At 46.2% G+C, this 20,647-nt stretch overlaps 2 protein-coding genes and 1 long non-coding RNA gene across 4 annotated transcripts; 2 read left to right on the forward strand and 1 right to left on the reverse strand.

Moving 5' to 3' along the window:
• The first annotated feature begins 50 nt into the window (after positions 1–50).
• Positions 51–3,853, forward strand: LOC113562652 (A-kinase anchor protein 14-like). The gene is made up of 3 exons (XM_026972634.1): positions 51–103; positions 150–441; positions 1,217–3,853. The coding sequence occupies exons 1-3, from the start codon at positions 51–53 to the stop codon at positions 1,334–1,336; spliced, it is 465 nt and encodes a 154-aa protein (XP_026828435.1). The 3' UTR covers positions 1,337–3,853.
• A 5,624-nt stretch (positions 3,854–9,477) lies between these two features.
• LOC105285537 lies at positions 9,478–15,160 on the reverse strand. Of its 2 annotated transcripts, none has more exons than XR_002193743.2 (3): positions 15,072–15,160; positions 14,304–14,519; positions 9,478–10,064 (listed from the first exon to the last, which is right to left on the reverse strand). It is a non-coding gene; the product is annotated as an uncharacterized LOC105285537 (long non-coding RNA). The 2 variants fall into 2 exon arrangements; XR_895083.2 differs by having other exon boundaries at positions 13,400–14,519.
• On the forward strand, positions 14,451–20,019 carry LOC105285538 (zinc finger protein with KRAB and SCAN domains 3). Its single transcript, XM_011349784.2, has 3 exons — positions 14,451–14,528; positions 15,796–16,593; positions 17,375–20,019. Exons 1-3 carry the CDS (start codon positions 14,456–14,458, stop codon positions 18,055–18,057), a joined length of 1,554 nt encoding a protein of 517 aa, XP_011348086.1. The 5' UTR covers positions 14,451–14,455; the 3' UTR covers positions 18,058–20,019.
• The last annotated feature ends 628 nt before the right edge of the window (positions 20,020–20,647 follow it).

A 20,647-nucleotide genomic window follows, 5' to 3' on the forward strand; every position in this document is an offset into this window, starting at 1 on the left:
TGATCGTCCGATCGCGTCACTCCCATCGATCGCTCTTAATTCTCCTCCGGATGGTCACTCAGGATCATCGATCCTTACCCGATGCCGAAACGAAGTGGCCTGCGTGCGGCGATATCAACGTGCGGAACGGCCTGCAGTGCGTGAGGAAGGAGATGCTCCGATGGAATCGGTTACCGGTACCGGCTCGGAGAGATCGAGGAAGGGAAGTCTCGTCTGAAAAATTCCTTTCTCCCTTTCTTTATTCTCTCTTCGCAGGCTCTGGAAAGCTGGATGTTCCACGTGGAGTTTGTCGCTCTCAGCAGAGAGGCGACTGCCGAATTCTATACGTATCGGGTCCTCTGGAGCGTACCCACGCCGGCGTACCCGGAGCCGTATGTCACCGTCAGCGTGTTCGTCCACGTCGCGGCGAGTCGTGTGCAGCCGCCGCATTTTCCAGTTGACGTTAGTTTGTCACGTGTATACAATTATATTTTCAGTCCGCGCGGTTCTCGCTCGCGTGCGTCATCCCCTCCCCACGGTGCGCGCGAGTCACGTGCCGCGGCTGCGAACTGGCATCTCTGCCCGTCGAAAATCTCGAAAATTAAAGTATCAGGAGCAGGGAAGCATACCGTGCAAGGAGGCGACACGACGCTGCTGAACACTGCCGGTAACTGTTGTGTCAATTTACCGATCGCACTTATCGACAGTCGATAACTGCACTGTCGATAAGTAATCGACTTTACCGACCAAAGAGTCGTGCCGCCGCTTTCTCGCTCAGCATGCTTCTCTGCTCCTGATCCTCAGGTTTCAAGATTTTCGACGACGTTCGGTTGTACGATTCGCGTGGTACGAACGGTAACCTTTCTTAGTCCACTTGTATCCTATTTGAACAATTAAAATTAAGGTAATTAGAAATATTTTGTACACTTTTATGGTGATTTATGATTCTTTAGGTTTAATACTATATTCTTAAAATTAAAATTATTTGATTTTATCAGTAAAACATGCATATCTTTGTTAATTCGCAGAGTATGATCATTAAATTCTTTGTCCTATAATCCAATAATGTAATAATTAATATACATGTAATTATAAATATTTTGCGCACTTTTATAGCATTCTGTGATTCTTTGGGCTTAATGCTTTAATATAATCAAAATTAATTTCTGCGTTTATATGATTATTATTTATTATAATAATAAATAGTTTTCCATTAATGCAAATGGCTCAAAAACAGGTCTCGTACGTTTTCGAAGGGCAACAATTTGTGCATCGCTTGGACATGGTTTTCAGGCCAAAGTGGCTCTACGACGTTCTCGATATGAAAACTATGTTGTTCAAGACTTTTATATTTTGAGAGACCTTGCTCAATTAATTAAACTTTGCTTCAAAATTGAAATTAAATACAAAATATACATTCTTACACAGAATTGTGTGAAATTGTAAAGCATCTTATTACCCGGGATTCCAAATGTAACAATAAAATAATATTCTTTACACGTAGTTGCACGGAATTAAAAAATTAATTATTAAAAGGATAATTAATAAGAAAAATAAAATGCTTAGGAAAAACTTTGCATTTTGTGTGTGCATTCGCGAGCGACAATTCCTGCGAACGCAGAGCTCATCCCACCGAACGGGTGCAGCTTTTCTGAAGAAATTAAGCGTCTGCACCGTGCAAACTGTCGTAAAAGTAAGTGTCGGATTTCCGTGGATCGGGCACGCGCCGGCCGCAATCTGGTCCAGCGCACCGGACGCTGGCTCGGGGTTCAGTTAAACAATAGGAGCAGGTGATATCGCCGTAAGAGCGGGCACGCACCGCACAATCGCACACCGTCAGTTCCAATCGCACATTTACGACTTTCGCATTAAACCATTAACGCCGGACGTTACATTTACGGCGCTTTCTTGTCCACAGACGCAGGAAACAGAAACGTATCGAGGAAAGCGTAGAGTTGCTAATTAACATAATTAACACTTGTGATTAATTTCAATTTTGATTTAATGCTTTGCAATCCTACTTTATTAAAAAATTAAGTTAAGGTTGGACATGTGGCTATCAGTGGTGGTTGGTGGTCCCATTCAGTCTCTCCCACGGAGTCGACGCAGCACGTAACGCCGGCCGCAGAAAGAATCTATTTACAATTCCGCGGAAGACACCGAGGAGGTGCGAACCGTGCGTTGGTCCCCGGGCCTCATTCTGTTCTCCTTTTTTTTCACGAGTTTTTAGCTTTGAGTAATAAGACCGACGAGAGTGCGGGCGAAACAATTTAAAATCTGGAAAGGGCCTTTGCTTGTGCACATGCGGCCCGAACGATACCGGGAGGTCTCTAAATGCCTCAGCAGGAGCCCGAAGGGACGGCGACCCACGTGTCCAGCTATATTGAATTTCCGATATGGGTAATCGTAACTAACAGTTTTGACTTAACTCTGTTTCAGCGGATTATCCCTCAGCAAAATATCATCATCCGCATTTACAAAAAGAAATATTTAAAAAATAATGACATGCAAGGGAGGGATTGTTGGGTATTAATAATTCTAGTAAAGGAAAGGTAATTTATTTATTTTTCTGCCTACCCCATAATCATCCCTTGGAACAGCCCCAAGACCGAAGATTGCGACATATCCCGCCACTGACACGATCCGTTTCGCTTGCATGGCGCTCTCGAAAAAGTTCGACCGCCCGTCGCTTCACAAACAATCAATTCGACTTATGTGGGTCAGAGGCGCGCGATATCGGTTTACGGCTGTCAACCGCGGTGGCAAGCAACAACCACCGCCGCCTATTTATACGGGCTTTTTGTCAGTCGCGCGGGGTGGTTCTGTCCTAAACATCACATCCGCTGGGACGCGGTCCGCTTCCTACGCGCGGCGGGTAACCCGTTGACCGGGAAGAGGAAGAAGAGGAGGAGGTAGGTGGAGGAGTTGGACCGAGAGGCACCACGGCGAAGAAAGAGGGAGAAAAAAAAAGAGCGAGGCCACGACAAGGAACCACCGCCTCGCCTTCCTCTTCGGCGGCCTCAAACATCCGCTGCACCAGCCGCCACCAGAGAGAGCGAAGAGAGAGAGAGAGATCGCACGTTTATTCCTCGCCGCCTCCGAAAGAAGAACAGCTCGCGCTTCAAAGGAACCTCGCCTCCCCTTTCCCCACATCGGAAGCGAAAGGATGTATCTCCCGGTTGTGTTTTTACTCGCGGTCCTCCCGAAGTCTTCGCGCCGTTTCCGGCTCTTCTCGCTGATGTCGCGTTCCATCCTGCGGCCGGCGGCGGTCGGGAGTTCAATTAACTCGTGAGTAGAAACCATGTGGCACGTCTTAATCCAGGCTGCAGCCAGCAGATCCATCAAAAAGAAGAAGAAAAAAATCGCGACTACTCGTATATGTAATTCCGCGAATAAAGGAAAATTTTTCCCATTTTTGCAGACAGGCGCCAGATCTTGCCAGATCGGGAATTCGGCGCTCGATCATTGTCATCTTTTCTCGATTATGCGTGTAACCGGAGGACCGTGTCGATCGTAGCCGCGTGCCCCGAAGAGGGAAGGGTCGTGTCGCGAGGGGATACATCTGGACCAGGGCGCGACCGGACACGTCGGCCTTCTTGAAGACGAGGAGCGAGAAGGGGGATGACCGGTGAACGCGCCGTGCGACACGCATTGTGAGTGCGTACCGGGCCCACGTGCGCCAGTTCTAGCCAGCAAGAGCAGCAGCAGCAGCGGGGCAACTCGTCGAATCACCAGCTGCCGATTTGCCGACTCGACTCCTGGAAGCATGGGAGTCGATCTAAAATTAGCGGCCCCGGCGTGGCACCCCCGCCTAGCCCTTACATGGCCACGTCACGGGCATGCACTCAGTTACTCGAAAAGAGCAAGACAGAAAGAGAGAAGAAAGAGGAGGCCGCAGAGGGAGAGAGAGCGAGAGAGATCGAAAGAAAAAGGGAAACAATAATAATCGCAGCCTGGCCGGCACGAGTTGATCACGCGCGAGATCTAGCAGCTGGAACTCATCGAGCTCGCGCGGTCCCGGTCTTCGTTCGAGAAACAATCGGCGGCAGCTTACGTTAGCGAGAAATTGAAGGGAAATATCCACCTTCTCGGATGCAGCTAGGCAGAAAAAAGAAGACTCTGAAGAAGTTTTTGCGGATCTTGCAGACTTTCATGTAATTACTTTGGATCGTTTTCGTTGTAATTTACTGATTTCTCTGAAATATTTAATAATTCTCTTAAATTCTCTTGACGTGAAATGTGGTACGAAACGCGGGTACAACTTGACTCAGATCTCGTTTTGTTTTTATCGTGGTACACGAGACAGGAAGTGCCGCACGGGTTAGCAATGAACCACATGGCTCCCGGATGAATGAACGGCGCAATGAACGAAGTCGTGCCATATACGACAAGATAGCGCGTTACTTTAATGCCTCGGGAGAAAAAAACTTCTTAATGAAGTACCGATTACGATCATGTACCGGATAACGTGTCTAATCGCTTCAGTACTTGCTCTCGCACCGCAAGATTGAGAACTGATCTTCGAAACTGTAATCATTATCCATCTCATACGTTCAAATTGTCATTCCAAAATATTATCTTCAATATTATCATTAATTTTCACGCTATTGAGATTAACTAAATTAATATTTGGATGCATAGAGTCAAACGATGTTATATTATTCCAATAACAAAATATCGCAGTTGCATAATTTTTATGCATAATTTATTTATAAACTTCTCATAGTTACAATCTTTATAAAAATCACTTTTTTCCAATATCTCACATTTGTTCGTCCAATTATTTCTAAATTTTTGCAATCGAGCTTCTTGATCATTAATCAAATTATTTTGCACAAAATTATTTTAGCATAACTCATTGCTTAGACTTTATCGCACGTTCATCGCACAGTTCGAGAAGTCTCTTCCTCAAATCTCGCGAAACACAAAAACATATCTTTACATTTACAAAGCTGCATATTTCTATAAATAGACTGAAGTGAATCAAGTAAAGATCATGATGTAATATGTTTAAAAAGTTTCGCTTTGATCGGATACAACGCAAGGGGTTCAATCTGGCGGTTTCGCGGATCTTCCTAGTTCATTGTCCCGATTATACATCTCGGTGAGGCCGCGTAACCCCGAAACGGGAGATCCCTCGCGGACTCGCAGGAGGAACGAACCCCGTTCCGCAGTACATCTGCGTCAAGCGGATGCAGGCTGCACTTTATGGCCGCCCAATGCACAACCGATTCTTATTCGTGCACCCGCACTCACACCCTCCGTCGTTTCCACCGAGCACGCGGCACAACGACTTCTATAATTAGATTTCCTCCCTTCTTTCGGCACTTGGACACCTTCGCGACCGCGACTGATCTCCCCTCGACCCTCGCGAATTTTTCTTGGAAACTATTTTCAGCCCCGAGAGACGTTAATTAATACCAATAACGTCAAATGTCAAAATAAGGCAAATAAATTAAATGTCAAAATAAGGCGAATAAATTAAATGTCATAACAAGGTAAATTACGAAATATACGTATAACGAGATGTAAAATGCGGAAATATAATGAAAATAAAAATAGGAAATATAAAATTCATATAGGATATAGGATCCACTGACGATCTATAAATCCGTAGGTATCCGTTATGCCGGAAAGAGAGCCACGCGCTTTGCGCGTCACAGGTTTCGCGCCGGCTATTTCGAACAGGTTGCGCTCGTATCTATTTTTCGATCATTGGCATCGGTCGGTCGGATCCACGGATTCTCGCGCTGTCGACGACAGGTAGACACCCGAGACGTAATATAAACGGCGATGGAGTTAAATCGAGGCGAGGCGCGGCGAGAAGCCGCGGACTCGTCATGTCAGGCCACGCTGCGATCGTAGATATCATTTAATCGTTGGTAATTGGCCAGGACTCTGTCTCTAAACTTGTTGCAGCCGTGTAAAATTTCGACATTTCGCCGCTGCGGCCCGCAGTGCCAACCGGCTGGCTCTCGGGGATTAATTAGATATTTAATAACGTGCTACAAGCGTCACCACACACGTTCGTTCTATTTCTGTTAAGGGCTCACCGCATTTGCATCGGCCGCCTTGAATTGTGACGTCGAAGGCGTGTGATATTGGCCGAATGTTGCATGCACTCCTACGGTGTTGCATAAATATGCATGATTTTTTAAATCGTCTCTTGGCAATTTTATTTATATATGTCGTTTATATTTGTACATTCTATTTTATTGTTTAAATTAATTCTTGACGGATGCGAATCGATCCACGCAATAATACGCAATCGTTCGACAGCATTCAGCGAGAAGTCGCGTCACGAGAGCTGCGTTTCCTGTCACAATGTGCTTTCGTCAATGGACGAGAGATAAATTAGCACGGTCCCGAAAATCGCATTTACATAGTAAAGAGAAATGCGTTTGTGCAACATCGGTGTTACAGAAGCTTGCCAAGCGATCAATTAACGTCAGATTTCACGATAGAAGCATTCAACGCAAATGTAAGATATGTTTTTGTGTTTCGCGAGATTTGAGGAAGAGACTTCTCGAACAGTGCGATGAACGTGCGATAAAGTCTAAGCAATGAGTTATGCTAAAATAATTTTGTGCAAAATAATTTGATTAATGATCAAGAAGCTCGATTGCAAAAATTTAGAAATAAAATAAAAGAATCAAAATTTATAAAAGAAATACAATATGAAAAAATTGTGTATCCGACAAGCTTTTTGTAAAGCTCTCTTTAAGGCTTTAAACTTTATTAAAAAAGTCTCTCGACCCTTACATGTCATGGCGCCTTGGCAACCCGAATCCGTCCCTGATCTGCATGCGAATACGATCTAAACTTAGAGACGTCCGATTTCCCTCGTTACGACAGATCGCATTTTCGTCTTCATCGACCTTAATCATCCTTTCGCCTGCTCCAATCGCTATAAGAATTCATCTAAGGTTCGGATGCGTCCTTGCGGTAACTTAACTTCAATGATTCATCCGGAAAGGTTTATTACATCCTCACAAACGTTGCGCAAGGTCCGAAAAATATAATAATAAAAAATGTATAAATTAAACCTTAAGCTTTCTCGCTCTTTTAATCGAAATATAAAATATTGCGCGATATGTTAATTTTAATTTTCAATAAAATCTTAAAAACTTTATGCACAAGAGGAAAATTATTTTTGTGATTTTTATTATTTACAATATCGCGTAGCAAATTTTTGTTTTTTTAATTTAGACCACCCTCTGTGACAGTTGTCTCCGGAAGCGTGATTGGTGATGTATCTTGCTGAAGGTACAAGTCCAGTGTCTCTGGGCCTCAAAGTGTTAAGATAACACGGCCGAACGGCCACACACCGACTCGCGACTGGATTCTTCAATGGGCCACTAGAAAGAAGAGTTTCTGAATGGGCACGCATACGCACCCACGATGCGCGGCGCACGCACGCACGCGTAGTGACGCGATATTCCCGTGGATCTCATAGCGGCAGATATCAACGAACGAGATGCGCGTCCACCCCGGGTATCTAATATTATACTGCTATTATGTGCACAAGGCACGTCGTGACGCACGCCGACGTTTGTGCGAATTATTTCCAACTCTTTTGCGTCGCGTCAAGATCGCCACGTATTATCCGAGAGTGACAGTTCAAATGTAGTAGTCTCTCTTTACATCTTGGAGCTTTCATATAAATTTGTACACAATATTAATTATTGTTTAATTTTATCATTTTTATAATTATATCATGAAATTTAATTTTGTAAGATATAAAAAGCAGCTTTTGTAAAAGATGATTTTGTAAAAACACTTCATCCAATGATTTCACAGCGATGCTGTGTTGCCACTAAGGTTTCGAGACCCCATATGGACCGTAGACCCAAGATGATCGCGTGCATGGGTCGCATGCGTCTAGACGCGCGCGTGTTAAAGGGAAGACGGTGGAAAAGGGAACTCGAACCGGAGATGTGTGAAACGATGGAGCGAGATGGAGATGGTGGGCGCGTGTCGGTCGCGTGCCCATTGCCATCGGTGACTCGGTTGTATATCTGCGACCCTCTCCGGCCCTTTAACCGCCCTCTCGCCGTTTTTCCAGTGGCAGACGTCCGACAGGGAGACCCCTCAGACAATGGCGCTTCCGCCGACGATGAAGATCGCCCGTCGACACATGTATCGTGATAAAATCAAGTAAGATTTTCCCTCCCTCCCCTTCATCATAATAGATATTTAATAGTAAATGTCTGATGCGTGTAAGATATAAAAGATATTTGTAGTAGGGGTAAGTTTAAATGCTCCCTAGCACTTTTTGAATTCGTCACTGTATCGTTCGGGACCACGACCTTTAGCCGTCTAGTTCACATCCTTTTCCTGCCACCTCGCTCCACAAAAACCAGCCGAATAATAGCGATGAAAGAGGAAGAATAAAGACTCTACGCGAATGCACAGCCTTGACCGAGCAGAAGAGGCTCAATTCATCCTCCCTTTGCTAACTTTGAGGAATGACACGTTCTCCGCTGTATCCAAGAGTATTTCTCACAGGACCTCCGCTTTAGTGGCCTTTATTGGCTTGAATCGCGAGCTGAAAATCACGAGCTTCCGATACCATATGCAAGAACGGAAGTCGTCGACATTCCTCACGTTGCGGCCGAGTAATTATCTCTGTAGTCATCGGGTATTTCTGCTGTGCGTAGGTCGCTCTGGCGGCTCTCTTTTCTTCGATAATGTCCGAATGTCCAGAGACAATGTCTAGAGACCGAGTTCACGTTCTAATTGATTTCCCGAAGCCACCGAAGTCATCGAAATCATATTTATTAGATAGCTAATTAAATTATTAACTGACTGAAGAAAAAGAGATAAAAGTTAAAAATAGATTAAAAAGGGGGGGGGGCTTGAGTCGCATACGAATTACGTTTGCCCGCGATTTTTGGTCACCTTGACCGATCTGTGCGAAGCTTCGCGAATCTCTCGCGGGACAAAGGACATGGAGGACATGGAAAGTGTCCGAGATTAATTGCGACCGGGTCAGAGCGCGGGTCAGACGAGACGTGCCGTCTTTGCAGGTGGCACGCAGGCATGCAAATCCGAGAAGGGTGGGCCCACGCACACGAGCACGTGCTCGCATTTTGCGAGAGAGGTTCCCTTTTCAGAAACAGCGGCGGCGGCGGCGGCGATCAGCTGGCGGTATTTCTCCCTCACCGATCCTCGCGAGGCAAGGAGAGACGGAGAGAGTAGACGATGGAAGGACCGAAGAAAAAAAAACGCGAAAAAAGAATGAAAATGAGCGTCACCATCCCTTCTCCGTTGCGCGCACCCGCATCCTGTGGCAGCTTTCGTCTAGAAACCGTCGGCCCGTCGGTTTCCATTCAAAAGCGCGAGTCACGGGGGCTCATTTACGAATTTCACGACGAAATTCTACACTGACGAAACGAGGGAGCCGAAGGGGGCGTTCAAGATCCCGATCGAACCAGTGGGAGATAGATAGATAGAGATTGGAATTTCTAATGATTATAATTTAATATTATTATAATAATATCATATTTAATTTCTAGTGATTATAATTTAATGATACGCGATGACAAGTCTACTTATTTTAATTATTTTAAGGTGTAGAAGTAGTTTTTATCGCAAGGGGGAAAAGAGTGGAACATTTAAGCGTTACAATTTGTAAAAAGGACTTTCAATCAAATAATATCAAATTGCTCTTGGACAGCTTTCCTACGCTGCAGTAACGCCGAAGCAAGTAGCTGAATTCGTACCGGCAGCAACGGTGCAAGAATAGCAACACGATCGAGGGGGGAATGAAACAGGCGGCTGATCGCTGTCTCCGGAAGGAACTGTCTCCTTTTATCCTCGAGGACATTCCTCCAAACACGAGCCAACGTGTCTCCATGGTGTTCTCTACTGAGGGGAGGCGCTTCCACGGGCGTCTCCACCTAGTGTTAACCTCTTGCGCCCAGAACTAAATTAAGAGTCGTTCCGGTCGGCGTTTTTTTTCCTCCCCAGATTTTTTCAACCCTGCTCGGAGCCGTCGAAAATGTCAACTGGTTATATTTCTTCGCCGTCATGTCCAAATATCTCACGATCGGACGATCCTCCATGCGGAGGTACTCACTTGTCTGAAATTAAAAAAAACCACCCTTAGTGATCAAGAACTGATTTATTTAATTTGATCCTAATTTTCTTTCTTTTCTTTCAAAATCGAAAGGATTGGACAGAGATGACGAGGCAGTCAAACATTTTATCCTCCATGAAATATTGAGTCCATTTTGAAGCAGCATTACCGATCATTCCATCTGCATCCAATTACCATCACGTGGGTATTCCCATCTCGATCGCGTGTCCAAAAGCAGCAACAATACGGAATGATCAAGCCACGCAACGCGCGTTATTCTCGCATAATGATTCATGGACCATGAATAGAGAATAGTCATTAAGAGAGAAAGAAAGAGAGAGAGCGAGAGAGAGGCGCGCGCCGCCCCGGTGTCATTGCACCCTAGATCCTAGAGGACGTTTGGGGGAGCCGCAGGAAAGCGCAGACGGGAAAGTCGCCGGTACACGTAAACGGCTGAAAATCTGCCGTCTGCCGTCTGGCGTGCGGCCAGATCTTCGCGGCTTATCTTCAGCCTCATCTTCATCCCTCATCCGCCGGCGGATGACGCTCTTCCGTGGAAGGCGACCCAGCAACTTTTATCCCGCTTTTCCGCGGACGCCTCGCTTCGCGGAAGCGCGTCCTCATCATCGCGCCGCTATTCTCGGACAGTTTTACATGAGGTTCCCCCGCGATCGCGAGTCTTCTCCTAGGCGAAGTACGTCCGGCTCTGAAAATTCTCGGAGGTCGCCGAGGGCTTTGATTATTATTTCACAGTGTTGCTGTTGTAAATGTTTGTAAAACCTGTCCGCCGGTGTAAGAGATCTTTTTCAGAAACCATACGCCGGCGAGCTTCAGGGCGGATCGATGTAATTACTCGCGGTGCAAGTTGTAAAAATTAGAAGGTAACGAGCTTTGTTAAATTTGTAGCGAAGAAAATTATTATAAAATTGCTAAGAATGTTATTAGAAACTCAAGAGTCGTATTAAGATTCCGATATTTTACAGAGCTTACATTAATCCACGAATTGTTTCCTGCTTTGCCGGCGACAAATTGAAGTTATCGCAAGTGCTGCAATTTCCCTCAAGATTTTCTTCCTTTTTCATCAACTAAATCAAAAATTCCTGTGGGAAACGTCATCAAAGCTAACTTGGCCTCAGTAAATCTCTCATCAGAGTCACTTCTACCTGCCATCACTGGAAGACTGATGAAAAGTAAGGTCAGAGCTTTCAGAAAAATTTCTCAAAAGATTCTCTCGCGGCGCGAGATTCTGAATTCCGATCTCGTCGGTTTACCTTGTCGCGGCTCGCGACATGGCCGTGGAATAGAGGAGAGGTGGTTTACCCGAAGAACACGACAGCTGCATCGAGCCACCAGAGCCTGAAAATAGCACGGCAACCCCATGCCGAGGCCGCCGGAGGAGCGTCGAAGTCGAAGGCCCCTCTCCCCCTCTTTCTTTGTCCTTCTCTTTCTCTCTTGCTCTCCCCGTGCTCGGGCGCGCCTCCGTACAAACTCCGACCGCTAAAAAGCCGCCCACCTTCGAGCCTTTTAAATAGCGATCGCGTGCTTTTCCCTTTTTTCCCGGCACGCGGAAAGTACTTGCCGGCACGGGGGTGAGGAGGGCGCACGCGGGTGCCCGCTGATTTATAGGTGGAACCGAGCGTATCCGGATACTTTACGGGACGACACACGATACAGTCACGCTTTTTCGCCCTAAACGATCCCGTCGCCCCGCGGAATCACTCTTAATGACTCGGTGTCTCCGCCGCCGTCACAAAAAGTTCCGCCCTCCCGCTTATCCATCTTCCTCGGGCGAGAAATTACCCGGAGTAGGAGGAAATCCCTTTTCCTCGATTTTTACGAGCCCTGTCTTAATATAGTAAACCAGCAGACAAATCGTTAACCGGCACAAAACTTACGCGCAAGCGTTGTAAAAATCATCATAAAATTTTTCTTTCCACGTTGGCCAACTTTTACGTAAACGCCGTTCGTCTTCCATCAATTAATTATTAATTATATTTTCCTTAAATAATCCCGTTTGTTATACAAAGGATTTCACAACCTTCCTCGTTTGCGTTTCCGAACAACTTTCTTCGTGGCCTCTTGGCAGTCGCGTATCGCCCGAAGAGTGTGCATTCTTCCGCTCTCTTTCATCAGACTCGCACGTGGTCGCGGTCGCGCTTTATCCGTCAAGACCTCCGTTCCGACGCCGACGTCGGCGTCGCGTATCTCCTCCTCCGCACCTGGAGGCGCTCCAAGAGAGCGCCGAAAATACGCGACTCGCGCTAACTAAGTGGCCGCGCGCGGAACACCTTTGGGGGCACCTGTAGGATGCGCGCGGATAAAGCGCGCGGTGGAAGCCACGAGGTGTGCCCGCATCCGGTGATGCTGCGTTACGTCAAGATGGACGATCCGCGGCCATTTGGCTAGGCGATTCGTCGTCGTCGGGCTCGCGCGAGTCGCGTATTGGCGGCGCGAAGATGTTCGCTCGCTCGCTGGCTTTATTTTTGGCCGTTCGACGACGATACAGTCGACGATTTGCGATATCGCCGCCGGGACACCTGTTCGCGATTCCCGTCCAGAGAGCTTCCTCGCGATACGCGAGGAGGAACTTTATTCTCGCGGAATCCGTTCAAGCGTCACGGACGTGGATGACGTAGACTTCAGCGCTTCAGATTCTTGTTTTTCTGCCGCGCAAGAATTTCAGGAATTTTTTTATATAGAGCGTAGAAATGACGCGGGTCGAGACGAATATATTTACCGCGCAGCGGTGAATAGTTGACTATGAAGTCATAAATTTCCTCGCGACGACGGTTACAATAGAGTAATATCGTAAATAAAGAAGAAGCGTTTCAAGTTCGCAAGTTGGGCGAAATGTTCAAGGAAAAGCTGAATCTTTTCCGTTGATTAAGAAGAAATAATAAATTAAAATAATTATTTCCTTCCTACTTCGATTTAAATAAATTAAACACTTTATAGACTTTATCATAATTAATGTCCAGAAATTGTTATTAAGCGAGTAATTATTTAATTACAGCATTTAATAATTAGAAACAAACGTAAAATAAAAAGCTTAATTTCTTGGAAACGGACGCTCCGGCAACGTCAAACGCTTCACTAATTAAGCTTCAAAAAAATCGATCTCTGGTATCAAAGTCGCTCTTCTGCTTCGCCGATCCTCTCCGTGTCTCGAGGCGTTTCACACGCGCGCGTTTCGCGCAAAGAGCAAGAGACTATGCAGGCAAGAGGCTGGGGGCTTTTTGGTCGACGATTGAATGAATGCCACGCGAGTTAGTCAGCGCCGCGGTGCTAAATTCGGCGGACGCCTGGCGTCGCGCCAGAAGAACCACCCAGCGCACCAACCTGCTCCTACCCTGTAGCCGCCGACGAAATGGCGCCGTTATCATATCTGCTCGGCATCGTCCTCCGTGTAAATCACGTCCGAGCGGATTGATGAGCTTGTTGCTTCAAGAACGCGGAAGATCAGTTCTTCTTTTCAGCTTCCCGCGCTACTTGTTGCGCATTTTTCAGAGATAGAAGGGACCCCGAGCCGAACCAGAACTACGCACTCATTATACAATGATAATTCAATAATAATTAATTATTTGTTATTTTTCTCACTTTACAAATTAATTATCCAATTGCAGAGTTAACAAAAACAATGAATTCATTATCTCGAATGCATTCCAATCAAGAATACTAAATTACGAGAAGGATCATCAATTCACACTTGTCTGATAAAAACAATTCAGCAATTTACATATCGATTTATGATTCAATAATTCAAGATTCGATAATGAGCGATAATTACGAGACAACTTGTCGAGAGGACTTGTCGAGGGTGGTCATGCATCAACCACCCTGCACAGGCCGCGGGGCCCGGGCACAACCCTCCCGCGTAGTTTCTCCTGCACCCTCCCGCACGTAGGTGTTCGTCACGCGTGTCGCACATTGCCGACACACAAACGGGACCACCACACGCGCACGGGAGCGTGCGAGGGGGGACCAGGGGGGGACCAGGCACGCTTCTGAGCGCGTGCAGCTGAAGACGAAGAAGACGACGAAGAGAGCGCCGCGATGGCGGCTGTGGCGGCGGTGGCGGGGGTGAGGGAGGTCCCGCTGCTATATGTAGCCCCGAATCTTAGCGGGGGCAACTATTGCGCCCGAAATTGCCGAGGCGAACGCAATCCCCGTGCCATCCGGACGCACGCACGTTCTCCAAGTCGGAATCGTTAATTAATCGTTGATTAATTAATAAACCTGGTACCCGCGCGGCTGAGTTACCCCATCTGCGCATCTCGGCGAGACCCCCGTTGCAGACCACGGTCGGTGCGACGAGTGTTAGTTGATTTGTGAGTCCTAAGTTGACGGGAATATGACTTGTGTGCTCTGAGGAGGAAGATCGAGAAGACGAGGAAGATGCCGCGGGCGTTCCTGATCACGCATCGCAGGTACAACGGCGCCGAGGAGGAAATCGGTGGTGCTGAAAGAGGTACGTTGCACGTATTTAATTAATTGTAGATTTAATTAAATCAGGATAATTAGAGTGAGAGGATTAGAAGGTGCCAAAGTTTTTGAAATATTCCAATTATAATCGAAATTTTTTATTTTATTGAAATTCTTGTGTTTTAGTGTAATAATTTAGCGTCTCGATGCTACCGCGTCGCTTGGTAACAGCAGAAATAATGCAAATATTTCAATGTAACATAAACTTACCGACTCTTTCAAAAACCGCAAATCCAAAAGATACTTAATACTCCCGATAACTCAAAACTTTTTCACATTCACGAAATAAATGCGACCATCCAACTGCACATGCGTCATCTATCAAATTGCAAAGATCGCTGGAATTTATCGTTTAGAAGAATGACTCGTGACGTCAAAATCTTCATTTGTGCACGTCCGAGTCTAAGTCGGTTTTTTCCTCCTCTTTTGAATTTCAAGCTAGGAAAAAACCGCTGGTTGTCGTGATCAAGGTGGTGGATCGCGCGAATTTAAGAATAGGAGACGCTAGATGCGTCACCGCGGTACCCACCAAGACGCATACCGTCGCGATGCCGTCAACCCCACCGGTCCAGGCAGGCAGACTCCCTTACGAACACGCGCAACGTGCATGCACGTACACGATACTATGAAATACGCAAAATAAACGCGGCGCGAGTGCGTGCGAGTTAGGGAACGAGAGGGCGAGAGCGGGGTTGACGGCGGAGCTACTCTATTTCCGTTCTCCCCGAAAACGGAGCAGCCAATGCGAGTCCTCCCCCCCCCTGTCGAAAGTCGTGTTTTACGAGCCGCGTCGACGCCGGATTTCCCTGCCCACCGGTCGGCACACATCAGAAGAATTCGCCACTTGAACTTATCCTCAGACGCAGAAATCGCAGGAAGGTGCAAATGCAAAATAATAAATTTGGACGCCGAATATCAAACAAAGAGCTGAAAAGGTGAAATTGTTTTCACGCCTGCGAGCAGAGAAAGAGGAGAGGAGATCAGGGATTGTTAAGCAATAAAACTTGGACAAAACATAAAATACTCACTAATCATCACAGTTGTTAAATTCATAATATGTAAATTGCAAAATTATTACAAAGTAAATTACAAAAAGTCATATTAAACCAAATAAAAATAGATGGTAACAAAATTAGACGTCACGAATACTATTAATTATTACACAAAAATTGTTAAATAAGAACCGAGATCTCAATATACTCTCAAGATACTCTCTCGACGACTATTTTCAAAAACTCGGTTCTCTCCCATAGATTTCAGCCCCGAGAGGAGCGTGAGACTGGCCGATTACAGCGGCGGCCAGCTGACTTCCGATGGCGCCAGCGAGTGCGGCAGCGAGACGTCATCCGAGTGCCCCGAGGAGCTGTACAACCTGACGAAGCTGGCGGAGGTGAGCCTGGCGGCAGCGGCCGGCACCCTGATCCACCACAGCAACGTCGTCTACCAGCGACCAGCGTCGCCCCGGCTCGCGCAGTACCCCGCGGAAGCGAGCAGGACCCCTGCGACTCGATCGAATGTTCAGGGGGCAGCGGAGAATCCGGATCAGCTTCCGGTCCAGGAACGGACGCGGCTGTTCTTCGAGCGCATCGAGACGGAGCGCGAGATTCTGGCGGGGCGCGCCGAGGAGAATCCGGGGGTGCGTCTCTCATCGCCGCGGTACCCCATCTGCCCCCCGCAGGAGGAACCGAGCTTCTCGAAGAGTCGTCCGGATGTCCCCGGACGCGTCGAGCCGTCGCCGATGTCGATCGTCGCGTCGCAAGCTGGCCGCAGGATGGTGGAGCCGGTGAAACCGGAAGACAACGAGGATCACGAGTGCCCCGACTGCGGCAAAAAGTACTCGACCTCGTCGAACCTCGCCAGGCACCGGCAGACGCACAGGTCGCTGGGGGACAAGAAGGCCAGGAGGTGCCCGCATTGTGACAAGGTCTACGTCAGCATGCCGGCGTTCAGCATGCATGTGAGGACTCACAATCAGGGCTGCAAGTGCCACTTTTGCGGCAAGTGCTTCTCCAGGCCATGGCTGCTGCAGGGACACATACGCACGCACACAGGTAAGGCTCTTGGGTAGCTTGAGATGCTCCACTTGTCGCTTTCTCGTAGGTCTTTTATTAACAATTTTACTAATTTTCTATTCCGCCATCTGGCTTCAAGAGGTTCATGGTGTAAACGTACGTGATTCAGTAAATTGTAATCGAGCGATTAATTAATTGACTGAGGAGTAGTTTATTCTTGCGAATTTATAATTTAATTATTTTTGTTTATTCAGCTAATTAAGTTGATTACGTTTTTTCTTTCGGCGATACGTGTGAATTAGATTATTTTTGGAAGTTGGATTATTTCTGAAAGGCGGAATGTGGCAGGTTTACCGATGAGCTTTCGATGAGGATAAATTGAAATTAATCACTCACGATGTGACTTTGGCACGCTCAGGAACGCGGTGTTATTTTTGGCTGCAAATTATAGATGTGCAGCTGTGAAATTTGGTTGACACGATGCAATACATCTGCGTTTTCAGCGCGGCTAAGTGATATATGAGTAGTTATTAATTGAAATGTTTAACCAGAAAAGTCGAACGTTGAATAAATTGACTGAACAATTTTTTCGTTCACCGTCCACTCTCTGATCTTACTTTTAAATTAAATCTAAATCAAATTAATTTTATAAAACACAAATTTAATTTTAAAAACACTTGAATTTAGATTTCAATTTGTAGTACTATCTCTAAAGTAAACTCTTTAATCATTTGCCATTTACTTACTGTAAAAGTTCAACATTTTTAATTCTTATATAAATTCTTAATTTTCTAATTTTTCAAACTCTCATTTTTTCCAGGTGAGAAACCCTTCAAGTGTACCATTTGCAACAAGGCCTTCGCCGACAAGTCGAACCTGCGCGCTCACATACAAACTCACTCGAACACCAAGCCTCACGTGTGCGGTCGCTGCGGCAAGGCGTTCGCCCTGAAATCGTACCTTTACAAGCACGAGGAGTCGTCCTGCATGCGTGCCCATCACCGATCATCCACCGAGAAGTCCGATCAGGTCGAGCAACAGACGTCATCATCAGCAAAGCTGAACGTTCCACCAGCGTCGTCTCTGAACAGATCGCAGACGACGACCTGCGTCACGGCGTCGCCCACCAGCGTGATAGTTCCACGATTGGGGCTGGATCGTGACCAGAAGGGCTCCCCGTCATCAGCATTCTCCATCATTAGGCACACCAGGACGACGGACGCGTCTGCCACGTCTTCGAAGCGACCGTGCAGGGAGCGAACGCCTTGTTCTGCGGACGATCCGGGAAGACGGAGCCCCAACTCGGCCAACAAGGACCCGGAATACGTGTCGAGGATGGTCATCAGGACGTCGGTGATATCGCCGAACCCGGAGCACCTACACCTGCGTTTTGAGAATGACGTGAAGGGCTCCTCGACTGGCGCATTCGACTATCCCGAACCGACGAGGTCCTCGGCCTTTTCGAGACCCGCCACGATGACGTTGAACTTGGCCATTGCTTAGAAGCTCGGCCAAGCAGCGCTGTTGCCTGACTGACGAATTTTTACAACGAGATATTTTCTCGAGATTATAATTAATAATTTTCGGGGATTCTAGGATATCCTAGGACTTCAAGTATCTCGAGATCCTTTGTAAGAAATTACTTGGAGGATTTTTTAATCATTCGAGCCTTCTTGAATCGCGACCGAACGAAACACAAACCTCCGACGAAATGCTGAACGACGTTGCGAATTCGCAATTGCGGAATTGACAGAGCGAGTATTGCGTATTGACAGATTGTATTCCAAGCATCTTCCGAATTAGGGACCACCTAGCGATTAGTCGTAATAACGTAATAAATCTGTAAGCCGCCGTGTTTTTACTTTAGCCGATTCGTCGACATCGAAGTCGCGTCTTACGGACATCGAGAACCGAGAGTGTCCCGAAAACGTGGCACGATCCGACGCAACCCCGACAGAATTGGCGCGTGAGGGTGAAGACATACGATGGCGCGCGGAGATTTTCTGTCCTGACGAGAATCAGCGTCTATTAAAAATGCCAAGCGTGACCTTATCTATTTAAAGACATGCAAGACATCGCCATTGCGCGGCTATCGAGCGATCGAGATTGATTCGTCGACCCAGTGCCTTCGTGCTGTTACTTTAGGATTAGGTAGCGAACGCGTGTGTCGAGGCTCTTCGAGGCAGCTATCAGCTTTACGAGATGTATATACATGCGCGATGAGCAGCTTCTCAAAGCGGAGAGTGCGGCCTGACAAACGTGCGCGAGGATACCTCGTTCGATGTGCCGAGCGAGAGGAGTAACGTTTTTTTTTTAAACAGGAAAAACAAGGGATGAATGCGCTTTCCGCGTCGAAGGCGACGCGGCATATCCGGTAGGATTCGTTGCCGAGAGAAATTTCCGGAAGTGCGAAGCGTTGCCGGAATTCAACTCTCAAAGGACGAAGGCGTGTATCTGTGATTCGGAATTGCGCAGGTGGTTGCAGGCGTGAGAAGTGCACGAAATGCGGCTCCAGACAACGCGATTGTCGATATTAATGTATACACACGCACAAATAGAATTATATTATTTTCCAGAATTATACTAGGTCATTAACTAACAATCCAAATCGCGTCTAAATGATGACGCAACTCAATGTAGCGATGTGCATTTTACGGGCGCATCGTCTGGAGCCGCAGTCGGTTTTCCGGTGGCGGAAATTAATTATAGACGACGATAAATAAATAAGTCTTTTCCCTCGTTCGCGTTTTTACGATGCCAGGCAAGCTGGTATCCGAGTGTCGAACTAGTCGAGCCCGCTCCGCCATCCGCGAGCCGCGATCTACCGTCCTGACGAAGCTGCGGAATCGCGATCTTCGCGATTCGACGATTATCATCGCGAACAATGTCCAATCGAGCTCTTCGGCAATTCGACGGCAAGAATTCGCGGATTACGCGAACGATGGCGGAACGGTTATCATAAAGATTTCGCGTAAGTGTGTAAAGAAGAATCGAGAGATGTAATTGTTTTCTCTGTGTAATTGTTTAATTGTATTATTAATCGACGAGCGAGTCGCGAGCGCGAGTGCGTCCTAGTCATTTTGATGGTTTGATGGAGCACCGACGAACGGGAGGGTTTTAGGGGGTCCCGGGGGTCGTAGCGTTTAAGACGTTATAGTCGCGTTGACGTTGTAAATAGCATTCCCACGTATTTCACGTATTAGAGTTTAGATCGTGCGAGATGCGAGTTGATGCAGTTCGTTTTTAGGTAGCGCGAGATTGATCACGTCCGTAATATTATACATACGTGCTATTTGTACGCCGGTGTGCCTACGCAGAACACATTTATCCACATTTTCTTCGTTTTCTTTTTTACGAATTGTAAAAGTCTTGTCTATATCGTATGTAACGAGAGAGTAATGTTTACGAAGTGAAATATATACATATATATATGTATTATATATATATTTATATATGTCTGAAGCAGTCTCGTAGTCTTTACATTTTTCTCTTCTCCATTCCTTAGATCCTTTTGCAAAACATTTATATGTTCAAAGATTGATAAAATCTTTCTTAGAAATTTTAAAATAATTTTTAGAAGAAATTTGAATTAATTTTCAAATTCTTCTGAGTCTCCTTGTAACAAGTTAAATTATAAAATTAAAATGAAAAGAAATAGACGGAATTACAATTTTCTTATAATTCAAATAATGGAGAAAATACAGTTATATTAAATTAATAATCGTAGTTATATAAAATTACATCACATCATTTATATTATATTTAATCCAGCTTTGTGCTATACAATTTATTATTAGATACGATAGAAAATAAATACCTGCTCTGAAAAATTAAAAAAATTCAGATTGACGTCGATGAATGAAGCAGAAACGTAACGAATTTGCGTCGCCTTTCAAAGTCGCCTGTCAAAGTAATCTAATTCCGTACCTATCGGATTGCAACGCGCGTATTCACATAAAGCTTTCCGTTCAACACACTCTCGTTTCGCCTTTTTACTTATTGAGCTCATATTATCGCTCAGATGAACCGTGCGATCCATTAGCTACGCCTGGCAGCAGCATAAACAGCGGCTAACTGTGTTTAACAAATAGAT

The sequence above is a fragment of the Ooceraea biroi genome, chromosome 9 (assembly GCF_003672135.1).
Source record: "Ooceraea biroi isolate clonal line C1 chromosome 9, Obir_v5.4, whole genome shotgun sequence".
NCBI lineage: Eukaryota > Metazoa > Arthropoda > Insecta > Hymenoptera > Formicidae > Ooceraea > Ooceraea biroi.

What these genes read in the sequence shown, in the direction of transcription:
- LOC113562652 (XM_026972634.1), top strand. Translation starts at nt 51, where the DNA reads ATGGTCACTCAGGATCATCGATCCTTACCCGATGCCGAAACGAAGTGG. An exon ending in GCCGAAACGAAGTGGCCTGC is followed by an intron (nt 104 to 149) that starts GTGCGGCGATAT and finishes TGCGTGAGGAAG; the next exon opens with GAGATGCTCCGATGGAATCG. An exon ending in CGCCGCATTTTCCAGTTGAC is followed by an intron (nt 442 to 1,216) that starts GTTAGTTTGTCA and finishes GCTCAAAAACAG; the next exon opens with GTCTCGTACGTTTTCGAAGG.
- LOC105285538 (XM_011349784.2), top strand. Translation starts at nt 14,456, where the DNA reads ATGCCGCGGGCGTTCCTGATCACGCATCGCAGGTACAACGGCGCCGAG. An exon ending in AATCGGTGGTGCTGAAAGAG is followed by an intron (nt 14,529 to 15,795) that starts GTACGTTGCACG and finishes TCTCTCCCATAG; the next exon opens with ATTTCAGCCCCGAGAGGAGC. An exon ending in ACACATACGCACGCACACAG is followed by an intron (nt 16,594 to 17,374) that starts GTAAGGCTCTTG and finishes CATTTTTTCCAG; the next exon opens with GTGAGAAACCCTTCAAGTGT.